The sequence below is a fragment of the Ambystoma mexicanum genome, chromosome 1q (assembly GCF_040938575.1).
Source record: "Ambystoma mexicanum isolate Mex_15411 chromosome 1q, UKY_AmexF1_1, whole genome shotgun sequence".
Taxonomy (NCBI): domain Eukaryota; kingdom Metazoa; phylum Chordata; class Amphibia; order Caudata; family Ambystomatidae; genus Ambystoma; species Ambystoma mexicanum.
The window spans coordinates 421,055,954-421,073,245 of record NC_090922.1 but is presented as its reverse complement, the minus strand read 5'-3'; the positions used below and the strand labels follow the sequence as shown (position 1 = coordinate 421,073,245).

Genomic DNA, 17,292 nt, shown 5'->3' with positions numbered 1-17,292 from the left:
CTATTTGAGTGGTATTCATTTATCTGATTAGTTGTTGTAGCATCTTTGGGCAGTTAGATAGCTTTTGGAATATTGTGACAGTTTATATTTTTTTACTACAAGTGTATTTAAGGTTTAAGTACAGTTTAGTTATCAAATTTTGGTTTTAAGAACATTAAATAAGCGTTTGTAAGATTTGCTAGCAATCTCTGCTTTAGAGTATTGGTACTATTATTACATTCAAACCATCCACATTTCTTTTTTATATATGAAGTGTAGTGCCCTGAATTGGTTGTGGCTCCTGCGTGGTAGATTATACCTATTGTTGTGAAGGTTTTCCTACCAAGCGATATTTGACCATGTGTGAATCCAGTCAGCTTGCAGTTGTTTTTGGTACCATCTGCATTGTAACGTAGAAGAATTAGTATTACGTATTTACTATGTGTTCGTATTACTAACGTGGAGCGATTATCTGAATTGCAGGTCGAACATAATCTACCATGGTTTGCACTTTGTACAAGTTGCTGAAATGGAACGGATTCACAATTAGGTATAGATATATACACAAAGTGTTCATTGGGGATTTGTTCTTGTGTCACATTGTTGCAGAGAGTGCATGTATGTTTCCACATGTATGATATCTGGAAGATTTCATTTATAGGTATGTTTTTGTTTTCCAGTACTAATAGTAAGTACATTAGAAATTCTTGTGGATCTTCCTGTGAGTTTATAGTGAATTTCACCATTCCAGCACAGTAGTCCAATTGTTGTCTTATTCCATAAACACTATACGCGTTGTCAGGATTGTTTGCTGCGTTTCTGTGAAGTACTAACATTTGCAAACACAATGGGTCTGTACTGTGTAAGTAAATGTTCTCAACAATTGGTGGTAATTGAAATAGAATATTCATTGCTACATTTGCGTAGCAACTTACACCAACTATATTTGAGAGTTTAAATGGACCAGGTAGTTCTGTATCTGACTGCTTTTTTTGGAGCTTGTCTTCCTTCTTTGAAGAAGTACCTGGTTTACTTTCCCTAATTGATTCTTTTTTGCTTGTGGCACTTGATGAAGTATTACTTTCTTTTATTCTCTTTGGAGGATTTGCAGTGACATCCTGTTGCTTTTCTGTTTGATTTATTTTTCTTTTATAATGTTTTACTTTTTGTGGAACAGAATGTGTTTAGATGGGGAGTGTATAGTGAACAAAGTCTATTGTATTCTAAAATGCAAGGAATATCAGCGTTTATTTTACTTGCATCAAAGTTGATTAGAAATAGACCGTCAAGTGTACGTAAGCGTGATAGTGCTACGTAGCTAATGCCTTCTTTAAAGACTGTGTTTCCAATGTCTATCATTGCTTTGTCTAGGGTAAGACCTTGTGATTTATGAATGGTGACTGCCTATGCAAGAGTTAGAGAAAATTGTTCTCTGCGTACATACATGTCTTTGAAGAGAAGGAATCGAGCTGTTGAGCCTCCTATTCTTTTTACTTCTGAAAGTTTGTCAAAGAGAATATTGACTAACTGAATTTTGTTGTCATGTGGGTATGTTTGAAAGCCAACAACTGTACCCAGTGCTCCATTAACTAGTCCTTGGTCCACGTCATTGTTACGTTTCAGAATTACCCTGCAATTTAAGGATAATTTTAATATCTTTTCCAAGCCTGCTGTGTTTGAGATTGATTTTTCTAAACTATTTAGTTTTGTTGTGGCTTGGTCACACATGGGTAGTGTCATTCCATGTACATCTAGTTTGTCTGTGGCGCTAATTACCATTATTGGTTGCATTTCTTTACTTAACATTATTTCATTGAATTTGAAACAGCTTGCAAGAGTTGGCATTAAGGCCATACAATTGACATTTTTGTGGGCTAATTGTTCGATAACATCTGTAGCACATGCATTATCACCATAAAGCGCATGAATGTTCCCGGTTTTCAATATTGCTTCTGCTTCTTTATAAAGTATACGAACTCTGATACTTTTTCGGATGTAGGCATAAGTGAGATCTACTGATTGGCGCATGTTTTTTATTAATTCTCTGTATTGGAAATGTTGCCAAAGGTTGACATTTCCTATGTGCCAACAGTTTTACGGCAGAGTTTGTGTCCTAATGTTTTAAAAATAGGCTCACCTTTTACTGGTGTCAATTGAAGAAGATCTCCGAAAACAATAATGTGTTTTCCTGCAAAGAGCTCTTCATAGTTTGTTTTGAGTACTTCTTGTAATCTGAGGTGAATCAAAGCCAACATTAGGTTGGACACCATGCTCAGTTCATCTATTAGTAGCATTTTCATTTGTTTCAATACTCTGCGTAGTTCCATTGCAGCTTCTGCAGAAAGTTTGTAATAATCTAATTTGTTTTGGTGTTCTACTGGCAGGAGTAGTAATCGGTGTAAAGTGACACCACCTATGCTGTAGGCAGATAAACCTGTGGGGGCAGTGACAACAGCTGACAGTTTGTTGTTTGTCAATTGTTGAAGGAACTTACTGATGATTTTGATTAGGAATGTTTTGCCAGAACCAGCTTCACCACTGACATACAATAGTAGAGGTTTGTAATTTTGACAGGTGCATTCTTTGTTTTCATGTTGTACACCATGTGCAATTTCTTTTGTTACTTCTTGAAAAATGCTACATTGCTCATTGTTTAGCTTTGACTGTAGTATAGTTAAGTTCTTTATCGTCATACTGACACATGGTGTTTTCTGCTTCTATCATAGCTAATTCTGCCTCATTTGTTATTAGTGGGTCTCCCAGTGGTTCTTGGCTTCCTGTGACAGAAGGTTGACTACTGTCAGGAGTGTCCTTATCTAGTTGGGCCTGGAGTTCTTCTTTGTGTTGCTGTTCATTGTGCAACATTGTTTTGTACTGTGCAAAGTTTACATCTGTTATACTGCTTTCATTTGCTTTGAAAGCGTCTTCATATGAGTCATAGTTATCTAGTATTTCTTCTTCTTTTCTCCATGGTTTAAAGAGTTGTAGCAGGGACATGTAATATACTTCTTTATGGTGAGGAATCTTTAATGACAATTTGATATGATTAATTAAATTTGGTTTGGTGAGTTTTACTAAGCTGCCTTCACAGTTTGTCACTTTTGTATTTACGGTTTTGTTCATCAGGTTTTATATTTTTTTTGTATGTGTAGTTTTGGGCTATGTGCTATAGACACATGGTTTCCAAAGTGGTACTCCTGTTTGGGTAGTATGTGTCCAATAAATTGTTTTTTAAAATGTCTTGGCTGTTGGGATCATGTTTGGCTATTGTTTCTATATCTTCATATGATTTTAGAACTCTTTTTCTAGATTTAGCTGGACCAAGACTTAGCCATACTATATTTGCAGATTTACCATACAATGCAGTACCAGTTAATCGATCAATTGCTTCATAGGATCCACATTCTCTATGGGACAGCATTGTTATGCCCAAGCAGTATAATTTCTGAGACACTGTTTTATCTGATGACAGGTCATTCCAGAGGTCTTGGAGCTCTGTTTTTTCTGATTTGGTTAAGTATGCTGTGACATATCGTGCAACTGCAGTAGAATTGTCTGCAATGTACTGCACATCTATGTTTGCATTCCATAAGTGGGCAATGATTGCATTATAATCATTGATATATTTTTCTTCTTCTTTTCTTTTTATGCAATATGTATTTTTAGGTGACTTACCTTTAACACTATGTCTAACTGAAGACATGAAGTTGTTCACTTGATATGTATTTGTAACTGGTCTAGGGAAACCAAATCAGCATTTGGTGTAGTATTTCCCTTTGTTTTTGTATGTACGACGACAATATTTGCCACATTTGTGTCTTTGGAATTGTAAAATGTTTGCATGAAGATCACTATTTGTGGATTCTGATGGAATTTCACAAGTGACATATTTTTCAATAAACTAAAACGGTGGCATCACTGTCTTGACCAAATCTAGGAGCATCCTTAATCCATAAATGCATGTGGACATGTGGTGCTCTTCTGGCTTGGTATTCTTTTTTCCAAAAGAAGTGTTGCACTTCTCCAAGGGGAGGAACAGTTTTATAACAAATAAAATGTAGCATAGCAATGAAGCGATGGTGAAAATATCTTGAAACATTAAGAGGATCCTGAGAACAAAGTTCTCCAGGTGTTAGTATATCTATGTTTGTTTTGTTTTCGTTTGATATGCGTAGGAAAGCATGTAAACCATCCCATGCATATTCTGCACAACTTAATGTAACAAACCAAGTGGGTGGGCCAAGGTTTCTGATCATACAACGTACATCTCCATGACGTTGAAACCAGTACTCTTTAGTACCACGCATATTTGCTAATAGATTTGTAAGATTTGCTTGTAAAACCTCATCTTTTTGTTGAACTTTTTGTAATAATTGTGTAGCTGTCATATTTTGAAAGTGTGATCCTGATTTTAGTGTGTGGAACTCCGTAACATAAAGTTGCTAGTTCACTTTCAAAGAATAGGTGGAATATGTATTCCACATTTTGTCGAAATCTGGGATCTTCAGAATACATTTGTAATGAGCGATATTCTGATGCTGATATTTGAATAGGTCTATCATCGTATCCTCCTCCTTTGCCAGTCGGAAAGAGTAGAGGAAAAGCACACGCTTCTATACTTTTTTCCCATATGCCGATTGGTGATCCTTTTGTTTGACGCATTTGGTACGTTTCCAGTGCATCTTCTATGGTGTCATTAGAGTGCAATGGATGAATTGTATAATGGTCGAAAGTGTTTGATATTGTAGCAGGATCTAGGAGCTCAAATTGACCAGCTTCTTGTGTCTCTTGAATTATTTCAGTTGTATCTTTCAAGTTTTCTTCAATATTAATTTCTTTGTAATATTCATTATTCTCTTTAAGATATTGCAGGGCTTCTCTAACTTTATGTAAATCTACCAGTTGTTGCCACATTTTTTAATCTTTTGTAGGTACTCCATTTACCAAGATAATTAAAAATTGTTGCATTGGGCGTTGCACTCCTAGAGTGTGCACATTTTCTTTTAGATCTAATGGTAAATACACTACTTTTCCATGAATCCCTTTCACTAATTCAGAGGGAGGTAATTTTGCAGTTTTTGGTTGAAGGCGTATTATTGCTTGAAATGGGTGCACTGTTTGAATTATGATGCTCTCATATAAATTAAGTTGTTGAAGGGGTTTTGGTAGTGGATATAATTCCAAGTTATTTGTGATAGCACGTGAAGGAGTTTGGTTGTTGTCAAGTTTTGTAGTGAAGTAACTGCAAAGTATTATGGGGTCAGTTATTTCATATTTGTTTTCTGCTATAAGGTAGAGGGCTAATTCAAACCATTTAGATTCTTCATTGTCTTCTATTTTGTATGATAGGTCTACAGTTTTTGTCTTACTTTTATAAAAAAGTTCTGCGGCAACATACACACACAGGGTTTGGTACTTCAACTGAAGTACTTTCAAATTTTAGTATTTCTTTTTTGCATGTGTGTAGTGAAAGGTTGCCATGTGCAGAATTGTTACGAAGTTGGTTTACAGCTAATTCATCTTGTAAGTGGGTTTCACTTCCAAAATATTTTGTCTGGATATAGTCGATTTCTTTTAGTAGGTCTTTTGCTGAACCTTGTAGAAGAATGTTATTTAAATTGGCTAGTGCTAAAGCAGGATTTTTTAGCATAGTACAGTTTATAAACTAGATTTCTTATACTTGCATGATGTGTTGATATCATTTTGATATCATGGAAGGTTGTTTTGCAAGTAGGTCCTGTAATGCAGGCCAATGAATGTCCTTGTAGTCCTGTGTACCTGCGTACTGGACAAGCATCCATATTTTGCAGTAGTTTAATTTTGATTTTGTCTTTGCTTTTCACATATTGATTGAGGAATTGGCGTAAAGACTTGGAACATTTTTTTGGGAATGTTACACATTGACGTGCATGGCCACTTGTACACTAGATGTTCTGATTCAGTTGAATGGTTGGGTAAATCTACGTTTTCAGGGCATATTTTTGTAAGGAGTACTTCTTGTTCCATTATGGTATTATTAACTTTTTCATAACCTCGACCACTGCTATGTATGGCAATTGTATTTGTTTGCTTTTGTTTGTACGCTTCTTCATTAAAGTATGGTTCTGTGCTTGTAGTGTGACTCCATTCACCTCCACAGATATTTAAGAAGTTATTTCTGTTGACATTTCGTTTATTGAGAAGTCTTTTTGTAGTTTAGTTATTAGTTTTGTTAGTGGTTTTATTCTGTTTAACACTAAAATAAATAACTTTCTTTTGAGAAGAATTGCACTGTCTATCAACGCTTCTAAGATTACATTTCTACGATAGGTTTGAAGTGTTGAACCTGGTTTCTCTCCTGTTTTCATAAGATTTTGAAGGACTTTGTGATGGAACATTTTGGCTAAAATACTTTTCTTGGTATGCTTACTTTGTACTACATCAAGATTTATAGAAGAAGTTTTATTTGTAGTGATAGTTGATTTTCTGTTAATTGTTTTTTGGTTTGTTTTACTTTTTGATAGAGGAGGCAAAGTTTTTGTACTAGAAACTTCTTGTTTCACTACATGACTGTATTAGCTGTTGTGTTTCAACTTTTTTTTACAAATTCTGCTATAGATGGATGTTTATGTTGGAGAGTTTTCTTTTCATTTGCTCTACTTCTGCGTTCCTTTCTACGGAGTTGCTTTTTGATAGGCATTCTTTAGGGTCTGTTGAAATAAATACAGAAGGTATGGGTTGGGGTGTTCTGGAATGCATGTGTGTTGTGTGCATGAGTGTTTGAGTAAGATGATAAAGATGTATGTAATGGTGTGTGATTGTGCTTTGGGAAGTACAACTACTAGGGATGGGTATTCTTGAATTAATGTGTTACTAAACTGGGGTTCAGATGACAGAAAAAAGTCAGCCAGTGGTTTGGGGAAGTATAAATAGTATTTCTAAAACTATACAATTAAAACAGTTGTTTGTTCTACAACATCTAAATTCTAGCGGCTGAGTTGGGTAATTTGTGTGTCGAAAAATAGGAAGTTATGGGCCATTATGCCAGTAAATCACTGTTTAAGACGGGGGGATTTTTGGTCAGAATGGTGCAGAATCTCTATTTTTAGGCATATGTATATATATATATATATATATATATATATATATATATATATATATATATGTCATCAATGACATTTGTGATGTCATCTTTGATGTCCTGGGTGTTAGTGTTAGCAGTGCACAGTGGTGCGCGTTATGGTTGCTTATCTTACCATAACTGCCGAATTTCAGGGTTTTTTCGTTTTTACTTGGAACCATAACGTCCCTATAACAAAGTTTTTTTACTGAATCTGATAGGTTTTTAGTAGCGCAACTTAACCATAACATCCCTTTAACAAAGTTTTTTTACTGAATATATATATATATGAATTGTCTTGGTCAAGGATCCTGCTGGTTATCCCAGCATGATGTCAGAATGGTGGTAATTTTTAGGAAATTACAGCTCAGTGAATGTTGGCTGGGTTATGATGCTTAAGTGTTCTGAGAACGTCAGTTGGTATATAACCTGGTATGCCTGAAGTTGGCAGGTTGGTGCTGTATTTACTTTACTAGAATACAAGTAACTGAAATCTGTAGTATATGTATGAAGAAAGCAATGTGATTTGTACAGCATGGTCCTGTAACTTCTGTGAATGGTGAATGACCGCTTTCCTCAAAGCGTTGTTGGTCATTGACATTCACCAGAATTTACCCAAACCTGGATTCCTGCAGTGTACCTAAATCTTAAAGAACATCGAACCTACACGCAGGACTTTTTGTACAAGACCACTTTTATTTTATTGAAACAGAGGGTGCATTTGTTCCAACCCTTGTTTTGTGCCCTTCATGCTACTTTATCGAGGCCTAGGCACTTGTGTTTTATTCAAGAGTCTGTAATAACTAAAGGAAAACCCTTACTCTTGGGGGCTGAGGAATTCACATGTTTCACAACTTGAGAGTCTCCATAAGAAAAGGGCTCATAGGGGGGGCGTGGCCTGGAGCGCCACTGATGAGGCTGCTCCGTTGATGGCCTCCGTAGGGACCCGCGGCCTCAACTAAGATTTAGCCGGCTCCAGCAACGCTGCTGCTGTTCCTCTGGCGGGGGAAGCTGGCGGAACCACTCCCGCATCCATCGCTCCAATTCTGAAGCTTAAGGCTGCAGGAACTACGAAAACGCGTCAGGGAAACTTGGTGCGGGTGTCTCACTACAGCGAGCCAAGATGGCGGCCGTGACCCAGGCCCCTCATCTCCTCCGGCGCCCAGTGTCTGAACGCCTATAGTGCCTCCTGCTCCCTCCATCCGCTCCGCTGCGGCCCCGGGTCTCGCTGTCGGAGGCTGCTGAGGAGGCGGCCGCTCCGGACCCCGAGGCCCTCCTGCCTGGAACCTGGGCGCGGGTCTGGGATCTCTCCACTCGCCCCTCCCCCCCCTCCTCACCTGTGTCCGCTGGAGCGGAGTCTGGAGACGGCGCCATTTCCCTCCTTCCCCCGGAGGGCTCCGCCGGCAGCTTGAGCCCCAGCAGAGCCACCTCTAACCTTCCGACTCTCCTGCCTGCCGGACCCGACAAGCACACATCGGAGGGAGGCCCTCCTGGAGGAGAGCCTCCGGAGCTCCCAAACCCTCATCCGCTCGGCGGCCCGGCTCCCTGGAGGGACGCCCGGGCCCCCGGAGCCCTGTGGCTTCCAGACCAGGTGCGGGGGCGAGGGCTCTTCATCCGCCCCCCACCCCCCTCACCAACAAGTGTCGGCGCCGAGGGTCAGCGGGACGACAGTGTCTCCCTCAGAGGTGGCCCCGCCTGTGGCCTGAGGCCCCCATCTGCCTCCCGGGACCGCCCGTCTGTCCCTGGCTCTGCGGCCCGGCTTTCTGAAGGTGGTGTCGGGGGCCTGCCACCTCTCTCCATTGAAGGATACACGCTACGTTCTCCCCTGATACGGATCCTGCTCTGCCTTCCGCCTGCCCTGAAGTGCAGCCTCCCCAGCCCTCAGCGGTTCAGCCTGCTACTTACCCTCCCTGGGTAGATCTCTACTCTCTGCGGGCCAAATTCCCGGGAGCCCCCCCTACGGTCACCCCGGCGCTGGATCTAGTGCCTCCCTCCAGCCTCCTGGGGCGCCCCTGCCCACTAGATACCTCGCCAGCTGAGGAAAGTGGCCTCTACCATCCGGGATCCTGGTCGCCCTGAGCGGGCCACGTATCGCTCCTACCCCCCTGCCCCGGCTTCACAACACCATTCCTCGACCTCCTCCTGAAGGCATTCCCACGTCTCCTGCCTCCATAATCTCCTGGGGCGCCCCTGCCCACTCCACCAACCACACCTATCATCCTGGATAGCTGCAGCTCCCTGGTAAGGAGGACAACCGCCTCAAGCTGAACCAACCCCCCCACAACATTCAAAAGTGGCAATACCTGGATATAAACACAGCAACCTTAAAATAAATACGGCTGGCAAATCAACCTCTCCCCGAAAAGACATCGCTTGGGGAGGCTTCATCCCTCACCCTCCCAGGAGACCCTGTCTATAGCAGATCCGGCCCTGATTTATCCTTCCCCCCCCCAAGCGTCCCCAGGTGCTCCCGGACAAAGAGATCGCCACGTCTCGACTACCCCCAGCGACCCAGCCAGAGGAGGATCCCCAGGGTCTCAGCCCAAGCAAAATGTCGAGACTCACCAAACCAGCCAAAACCGCTGACATTTCCACCATGCTCCTAGCAACAGACAAGACAAGGAAACCGGACCCCCCGCCTAAACTCACCCCGCAGAAGCCCCCGGAAGAGCAAGGTAATCTCGCCACCAAAGCCGAGTTCCGGTCCTGCATGACTGAACTCACCAGACTAGAACAGACGGAACAACGACTCACTGAAGTGGAACAGAGGATAGGAGAGGTCGAAGACTTGACCCAGACCCACGACGCAACAATAATAGAAATGCGACGCGAGATCCAAGCGCTCCAGTCTAGTAACAAGATCCTCGCATTCAAGCAAGAGGACTTAGAAAACAGGGCTCGATGAAATAACCTGCGCATCCGTGGTGTCCCATCAACTATTCAAGACAAAGAGCTCCCGGAATATATAAGCAACTTTTTCCAAGCTCTCCTCCCGCTTATGGACAAAACCCAACTCGTCCTAGACCGAACTCACAGATTGCACCCGAGACGAGGAGCAGATTCGGACGGCCCTCCGGATATGATCACTAGAGTCCACTTCTATGCTACCAAGGAGGCCATCTCGGCGATAAGCCGCACCAAAGATGAACTTTCATTCATGAGCACCCCCTTGCAGATATACCAAGATCTCTCCCCGATCACCATACAAAAACAGAGAGCTCTCAAGCCCTTGACCCTGTTCCTCCAGAGCCAGCAGATCCGCCACCGATGGCTCTTCCCCGCTACTTTACAATTCTCGTACCAGGGAACCCTGCGTAAAATCAGCCACCTGGAGGACGCGAAATCTATTTTACACCCGAGCTCTCCAGAGACCTCACCCACCTCCAGTCCACACCTCCCGCCAGAGGAACCAGATCAATCACCCCAAAGACAGCAGCAACAACCCTGGTCTAAAGCACAGAGACGCCGGAAGATGAAATTATCCAGATGTCTGCTCCTATGGTGCTAAGATCGATCCCGGAGCCAAAACAAAGCATGGCAATGCCGCGGGCCCCGAACGGCCCAGTCCCCACTCCGAGGAGTATGTCACCAACCCACCCTTGGAGCCGAGCCGATCTCAATGGTTCGACCCTCACCCCGTTGGCGAGGAAAACTGTTTGGGCCCCGTTGGCCGTGGTGGTGGCCGCGGAGAAAATCCCGGCCCCCCACACATTCGGGAGTTCTCCCTCTCGTTTAAGTTCGCCCGCCCGTTGGCTGGCCTACGCAGATAAAAGGTTACCCTCCCGTTGGAGCATACAGAAAACCCGGCCGCAGGAAGACTTGGCTAACTCTGAGTCACGAAATGAAGACTGAATACCCCCAGCCCTCCCACGAGGAACAGTATCCCACCCCAGAGGGCACCCAGGAGGCTCCCCCGCCGATCCAGAAACTAAGGTTTCTAACGTTGAATGTTAGAGGCCTCAACGCCCCACAGAAGCGGAAAGCGATCCTAAAACGCATCCAGAATGACAAGGCCTCCATTGTCTTCCTACAAGAGACACACCTGATTCCGGCGGACTTCACAAGGCTCAGAGATCGGCAATTCCCACTGCAGTTCCTGGCATCGAATGGAGCAAAGAAGGGTGTCACAGCAATCTTAATTGCCAAAGATTTGAAGCCGCAAATCCTGGACTCTAAGCTGGGCCCAGATGGCCGCTTCGTGGCTGTGAAGTGCCGAATGCGCAGCCAACTATATACGTTGATCTCAGTATATGCCCTGAATGAAGAGCAGGAAGCATTCTACTCGGCCCTGGAAAGCACCATCCTACCGTTTGTTGAAGGTCTGACCATCATCGGGGGAGATTTCAACGGAGTCCCCAACCCATTAGTAGACAGATCACACACCCCAGCCCGCGGAGACTTTGGCTTGGCGATTGCTCTGCTTAAATTGTTCCGAACCTTCGACGTGGTGGGTACCTGGAGGATCCTCCACCCAGAGGAGCGCGACTACTCATGCTACTCTTATGTGCATAGAACTTACTCACACATCGACCTCCTGTTGGCATCTCCGCAGATCCTGGCATACACAGACAATGTCCTCATAGGCCCCAGAATCCATTCAGACCATGCACCCATAATGCTAACACTAAGAGCTCATAATCCGGACCCGTCCCCAAGACGCAGATGGTCTCTTTATGACCCGATCCTGAATGACATGGCCACCAGAGACGTAGTAGCTAAAACAATAAAGCAGTTCTTCGAAGATAATAAAACGAAGATACCTCCCCAGCGAATACATGGGACGCAATGAAGGCCGTGGTGAGAGGGGTACTGATCTCCCGGGGAGCACCTACCATAAACAAAAGCAACAGGTCCGCCGCATCCGAGAAGACAAGGTCCTGGAGGCAGAGACGGCGTGTAAGGCCAGAAACTGGTCCCCGAGAACCTACCGAGCCTTGCAGACGGCCCGGAAGAAACTAGAGGCCCATTACGCAGAGGACACGGCCCAGCTGCTAACCAAAACTAAGCAAAGCTACTACGCCAGAGGAAACAAGGCGAATAAATTCCTGGTGGAAAAACTGGCAAGAATCAAGAGAAGGAACACTATAATAGGCCTCCGAGACCCCCAGGGTGCAGTCCAATTCGCAGATCGGGATAAGCTGAGAATTGCAGAGGCTCACGTGACCGAAACTATGTCAGCTACCCAAAAACCCCATGGAGAGCAGCAGTCCTACCTGCGGGAAGCCGCCTTGCCCAAGCTCTCAACTGCGAGTAGAGAAGAGTTGGAGGCCCCGATTACCAGCGAAGAGATCGGCGAGGCTGTTAAAAGCTTAAGAACTAGAGCCCCGGGCCCGATGGTTTCTCGTCCCGATTTTTCAAACTCTTTCGGCCCCAGCTACTAACCCCAATGACAACCCTTTTCAACTCCTTCGCCACTTCTGGATCAACAACCCCATCGATGAAAGAGTCGATAACAGTATTAGCGCTGAAACCAGGAAAAGACCCCAGAGATATAGCAGCTTATTGACCCATCTCCTTATTAAACCTGGACGCGAATATTTATTCGAAGATCTTAGCAAACCGATTAGCGAAGCTTCTTCCGGACATCATAGACCCAGACCAGACGGGATTTATTCTAAACAGAGCCACCACGGATAATACACGCAGAGTCCTCAACTTGATCGAGATAGCTAGGCAAGGCTCGAAGAAACTCGCCCTGCTAGCCTCGGACGCGACCAAGGCTTTCGACAAAGTGGACTGGTCATTCCTCCGCCTCACCCTGGAATCGTTCGGCTTTGGGCCCACCTTCATAAAGCTAATCTTAGCGAACTATCAAACCCCGACCACCCTCCTCCGAGTGAACGGCCTGCTAACTAACCCGATCTCCCTAACATGCGGCACCAGACAGGGCTGCCCCCTCTGCCCCCTGCTGTTTGCTATGGTTATGGAATCTCTGGCCCAGCGGATCCGCCTAAACACCAGAATCAAAGGCCTTCAAGTGGGCCCCACCCAGCACAAGATCGCGCTCTACGCTGATGACGTGATGCTAACCATTACAGACACCTCTCAGTCCTTAAGAGCCGCCCTAGCGGAAATCCACAGATTCGGGAAGGTGTCCGGATTTGCCATTAATTTTGTGAAATCAACAGCGCTGGGGATAGGCTTAGATCAGAGAGACAAGGCATCCTTCAGCTCCCAGTGCGCGATCCCACTAAGTGACACATCCATCCCCTACCTCGGGGTGCGGATCCCCGCTAACCCTGGAGACATCTATCGGATAAACTTCCCGCCCCTGATGAAAACTTTGGAAAAAGACCTAGACGCCTGGCTCAAGCAGGAAATATCCCTAGTAGGTCGTATCACGGCCTGTAAGATGAATTTGTTGCCACGATTCCTATACGCCTGCTCAGCTCTTCCCATCATAGTCCCTCGCCCCCAACTACAGAGACTTCAGAGGAAGATATTTGGATTCATATGGAGGGGGAAGAAAGCTCGCATTCCACGGAGGACCATGCTATGTGCCCCGGACCAGGGAGGCCTGGGGGTCCCTGACCTCCAAAAATACCAAATGGCGGCGCAGATTGCTCACACCCGGGCTTGGACTATAGCTTCAGGGCGCCCCAAATGGATGGACATACAGCAATCCCGATTACCCCTCCCCCTGCGCTTTCTTTTGCACCTGCCAACCTCACTGCGGCGGGCATGGCCAGCTATTTTGTCCTCAACTAAGCAAACGTTGAAGGCATGGGATTGGGCCCGCAAATCCAGAGGTATCCCGAGAGACCTGGGCCCCTCAGCTCCGGTCTTCCACAATCCGGCGCTCTCACCTGGATCTTCCCCCTTCGAACTTTAAAAACTGGATCGCCGGAGGCCTCAGCTCCCTAAGCCAACTGTTCGAAGGAACCCAGCCGCTGACATTCGCCCAATGCAAAAGTGCGTTTAATCTCTCAGAGTCAGACAGGTTTTCATACTGCCAAATCAGGCACTGGTGCTCACACCCCCAGACGCGAGAGGCGGCCACCCGGAACCTGGATGCCTTGGAATTAACGGTGGCAGACCTTTCAGCCCGAGGGCGGATCTCGACGCTGCATCGATTACTCCAAGTGAACCCATTGTAAAATAGAGCGACATATATGTCGCAGTGGGAAAAAGACCTAGGACATCCAATCCAGGGTCAAGACTGGACCGATATCTGGTCCCGCACGCACTCATCTTCTTTCTGCATCACCAACCGAGAATGCGCACATAAACTGCTCATGAGATGGTATTTCCCACCGCTTCAACTACACCACTCAATCAGTCGCTGGACCCACAGTGCTGGCGTCGGTGTGGCTCGCCAGGCTCCTATCTACACATGTGGTGGTCATGCCCGGTGGTGAAGGTCTTTTGGGCCCAATGTATAGCTAGCATCACAGACATAACCCAGATCTTGCTGCCATTGGAACCGGAGCCACTTCTGCTGGGGACCCCGATTCCAGACACCTACCCAAAATCGGGCGCTTGCGGCCCTCATCACACAATTGCTCTTGGCCGCTAAAATCACAATAGCTCGGACATGGAAGGCTCCGGAAGGCCCCTTAACGGTGTTGTGGTGGTTGAAAATCTGGGACATCTTCATTGCTGAGAAAATCATGGCAGCAAATAGAGGCCGCCTCCACCGTTTCACAAACATTTGGTCGCCGGTGATAGACTATGACCTGCGCTTCCCGGCGCTGACATACAAACCGCGCCTAGTGAAATATGCCCAGTGAGCGGCAGACAGGGAACAGACTCAATCGATAGAGGAGCAGGCCCCAGAGGATAGCCAGAATCAGAATTTGACGACGTGAGCTCGGAGAGGAGGGAGAAAGACGAAGCGAGGTAGGGGGAGACAGGAGCGAATGAGTCAGGAATTGGACTTAATGGGCAAAGAGACAGTCCACAGAAGACTGCCGGGACTAAAAAGTGGCAGCGGGTGTCTGGGGATATACAACTGTATATTAATGCTGTGATAAAGTGTTGAACTGATATGCTAATTTGTTCTCCTGTGCGCTAACCAAAAATAAACAAGTTTAAAAAAAAAAAGAAAAGGGCTCATAAAGAACGGAAGAACCACACAGATCACTTAAGGTAATGTCGAAAAGATGGTGCTTGGCATTAGGGTGCAATCCACTCATTGTCTGACCAGAGGTTGGTAATGGGTGCACTAGATGCCCCTTTGATGTTTCCTAAAGTGCCAGCGCTGATGTGACTGTCGCTGTGTCATTTCCTATGTTGAGGGATACGTGAGGGGGAAATGGGGAATACCCACATCTCCATAATCTGCTAGCTTCAGTAGGTGCCTTTCCCCTCCTCAGTCGCCACCCTAGAAGTCTACAGAATCAGACAGGGAACTTTGTCACACTACAAAGCACCCCAAATAACAATTTCTAAACAAACCTCCAGGGGATGTCTCCTCTTGCTCACTGAGTACTTTTATCACTGTGCTTTTTCAGATTCATTTTTACAGTTTGTCTCCCTCACGTCTACTTGCATATTGTTTAATGGACTTGCCATGCATTATGTGGAAAAATAGATGTTATGGCGCTGTCTCAATTCCTTGACCAGTCTCATTTGATTACGTCTACTCAACCTGTACACATCCTGTTAACAATGCTCGGCTGACAGTAAGACTACCACTGTATAATTACAAGAGAAACCATAGTACTTTTTTCTTTGACCAGTTGCCCTACTTTCCTTTCCCGAGAATGTCCCAAATTTTTTCTTTTAAAAAATTAATATTGTATAAAGTTCTGTATCAAACATCCTGCAGGGGGGATCTCCTTATAGCTAAGTAACAAGCTATAACACCTGTGGTGGGAACAATCTGCGGGTTAAGGTTCACAGCCTGAGTGCTATTTCTATATCTGCCTATGAAAATAATCTTTTAAAAAACCTTTGAAGAACAAAAGGAGCAAAAGTGTTGAATGGTGGTGTGGGTAGCCGTTTCTCATGTTCTCCTTTGCTTCATTTATTAAAAGGGCAGAGACATCATCAAAAGGAGTGCACCATATCTACCCAAGGAACATCAGCCTGACAGAATTTGGTAAAGTAAGCATCTGCTTCAAATTGTATCATACATTGCTCAGTTTGTATAAGGCTAACATCAGTGAATTTGCATGTGTGTTTGAGTGAGATGTGTGTGTATGCGACAAGTGTGTGAACTAGCGAGAGACTGTGAAAAAGTTGTGTGTGTTTGCTTTGAAAGTGACCTTCATAGGAATTTCAGGTGGTTTGAGGTTCCTCAAACGGCTATTGTTTTTGGCCTTTCAGCCAAAAATGTTTGTGCATTCAACGCAAGTGTGAGCCTTGTAGAGGAGGGCAGGCTACTACCCACACAGTGCCCCGTTGTTATGACTAGAGACAACACAATAGATCATGGGACCAAAAAGGGCCACCTAACTTGAACCAAAGGCAATACTTACCCAAGCGTGTGTTGGTGCGCCGCTTATCTAGGGTTAGGGGACAGATAAAGGGACTAGCACTAAGCTCTTGAAAAGCCAATATCTAAAACCAGTCATTGGCCATGCTGATAACGAATACCAAAAAAATTCTAAAATTATATCTGTGTTCAAACTATTTCAGTGGCACATGAGAAAACCCACTGAACCAGTCGACCACAGATATATGAAATGTCTAATTTGCGACTAGACATCTTGGTGACATTTTTGGTTTGAATTTTTAGTGAGCAAATGAGTAGAGAGAAATAAAATGCGTTTGACTTCCTTCTGTGACGCAATTCCGGTTTAATCTGGATTTTAGAATTATTTTGGTATTCATTGTCAGCATGGCCAAATAACTAATTTTAGATGTTGGCTTCTTAAGGGCTTAGGGCTAGTCTCTTTATAGATCCCCAAACCCTAGATAAGCGATGCACCAGCAAACGCTAGGGCAAGTCACCCCATGAGGGATAGTTAGTGGAGGTTGGAGAAAAGTATAGCTTGGTCTCTAGTTTGTAACCGGATAAGTAAGGTTGTTATACCTGGACTTTGTTAAGTGTTCTTATGATTAGAGACAACACAGGTAAAAAATGGGATAAACACATATTTATAATAAGGGACAGAAGGAGACCTGGATAAATGGATATTATAGAGATTTGTGAAGGTTCGTGGGGAATAGGAGACTACACGTTAAATAAGATGTGAGTTCCGCTGCAAGATGGCAATGGGGTTAGGCGAAGCACTTGTTGGAGAACAGGGAGGATTTCTGAGTTATTG

The 17,292-nt window shown here is 44.6% G+C and overlaps 1 protein-coding gene across 2 annotated transcripts in view; it reads left to right on the top strand.

Moving 5' to 3' along the window:
• LOC138528210 (dipeptidase 2-like) overlaps positions 1-17,292 on the top strand; it is a 468,557-nt gene that overhangs the window by 306,233 nt on the left and 145,032 nt on the right. For both annotated transcript variants that reach the window (XM_069639676.1, XM_069639669.1), the window contains exon 6: positions 16,057-16,126. In XM_069639676.1, coding sequence (XP_069495777.1) covers positions 16,057-16,126 — 70 coding nt within the window. The remainder of the gene's footprint in view (positions 1-16,056; positions 16,127-17,292) is intronic.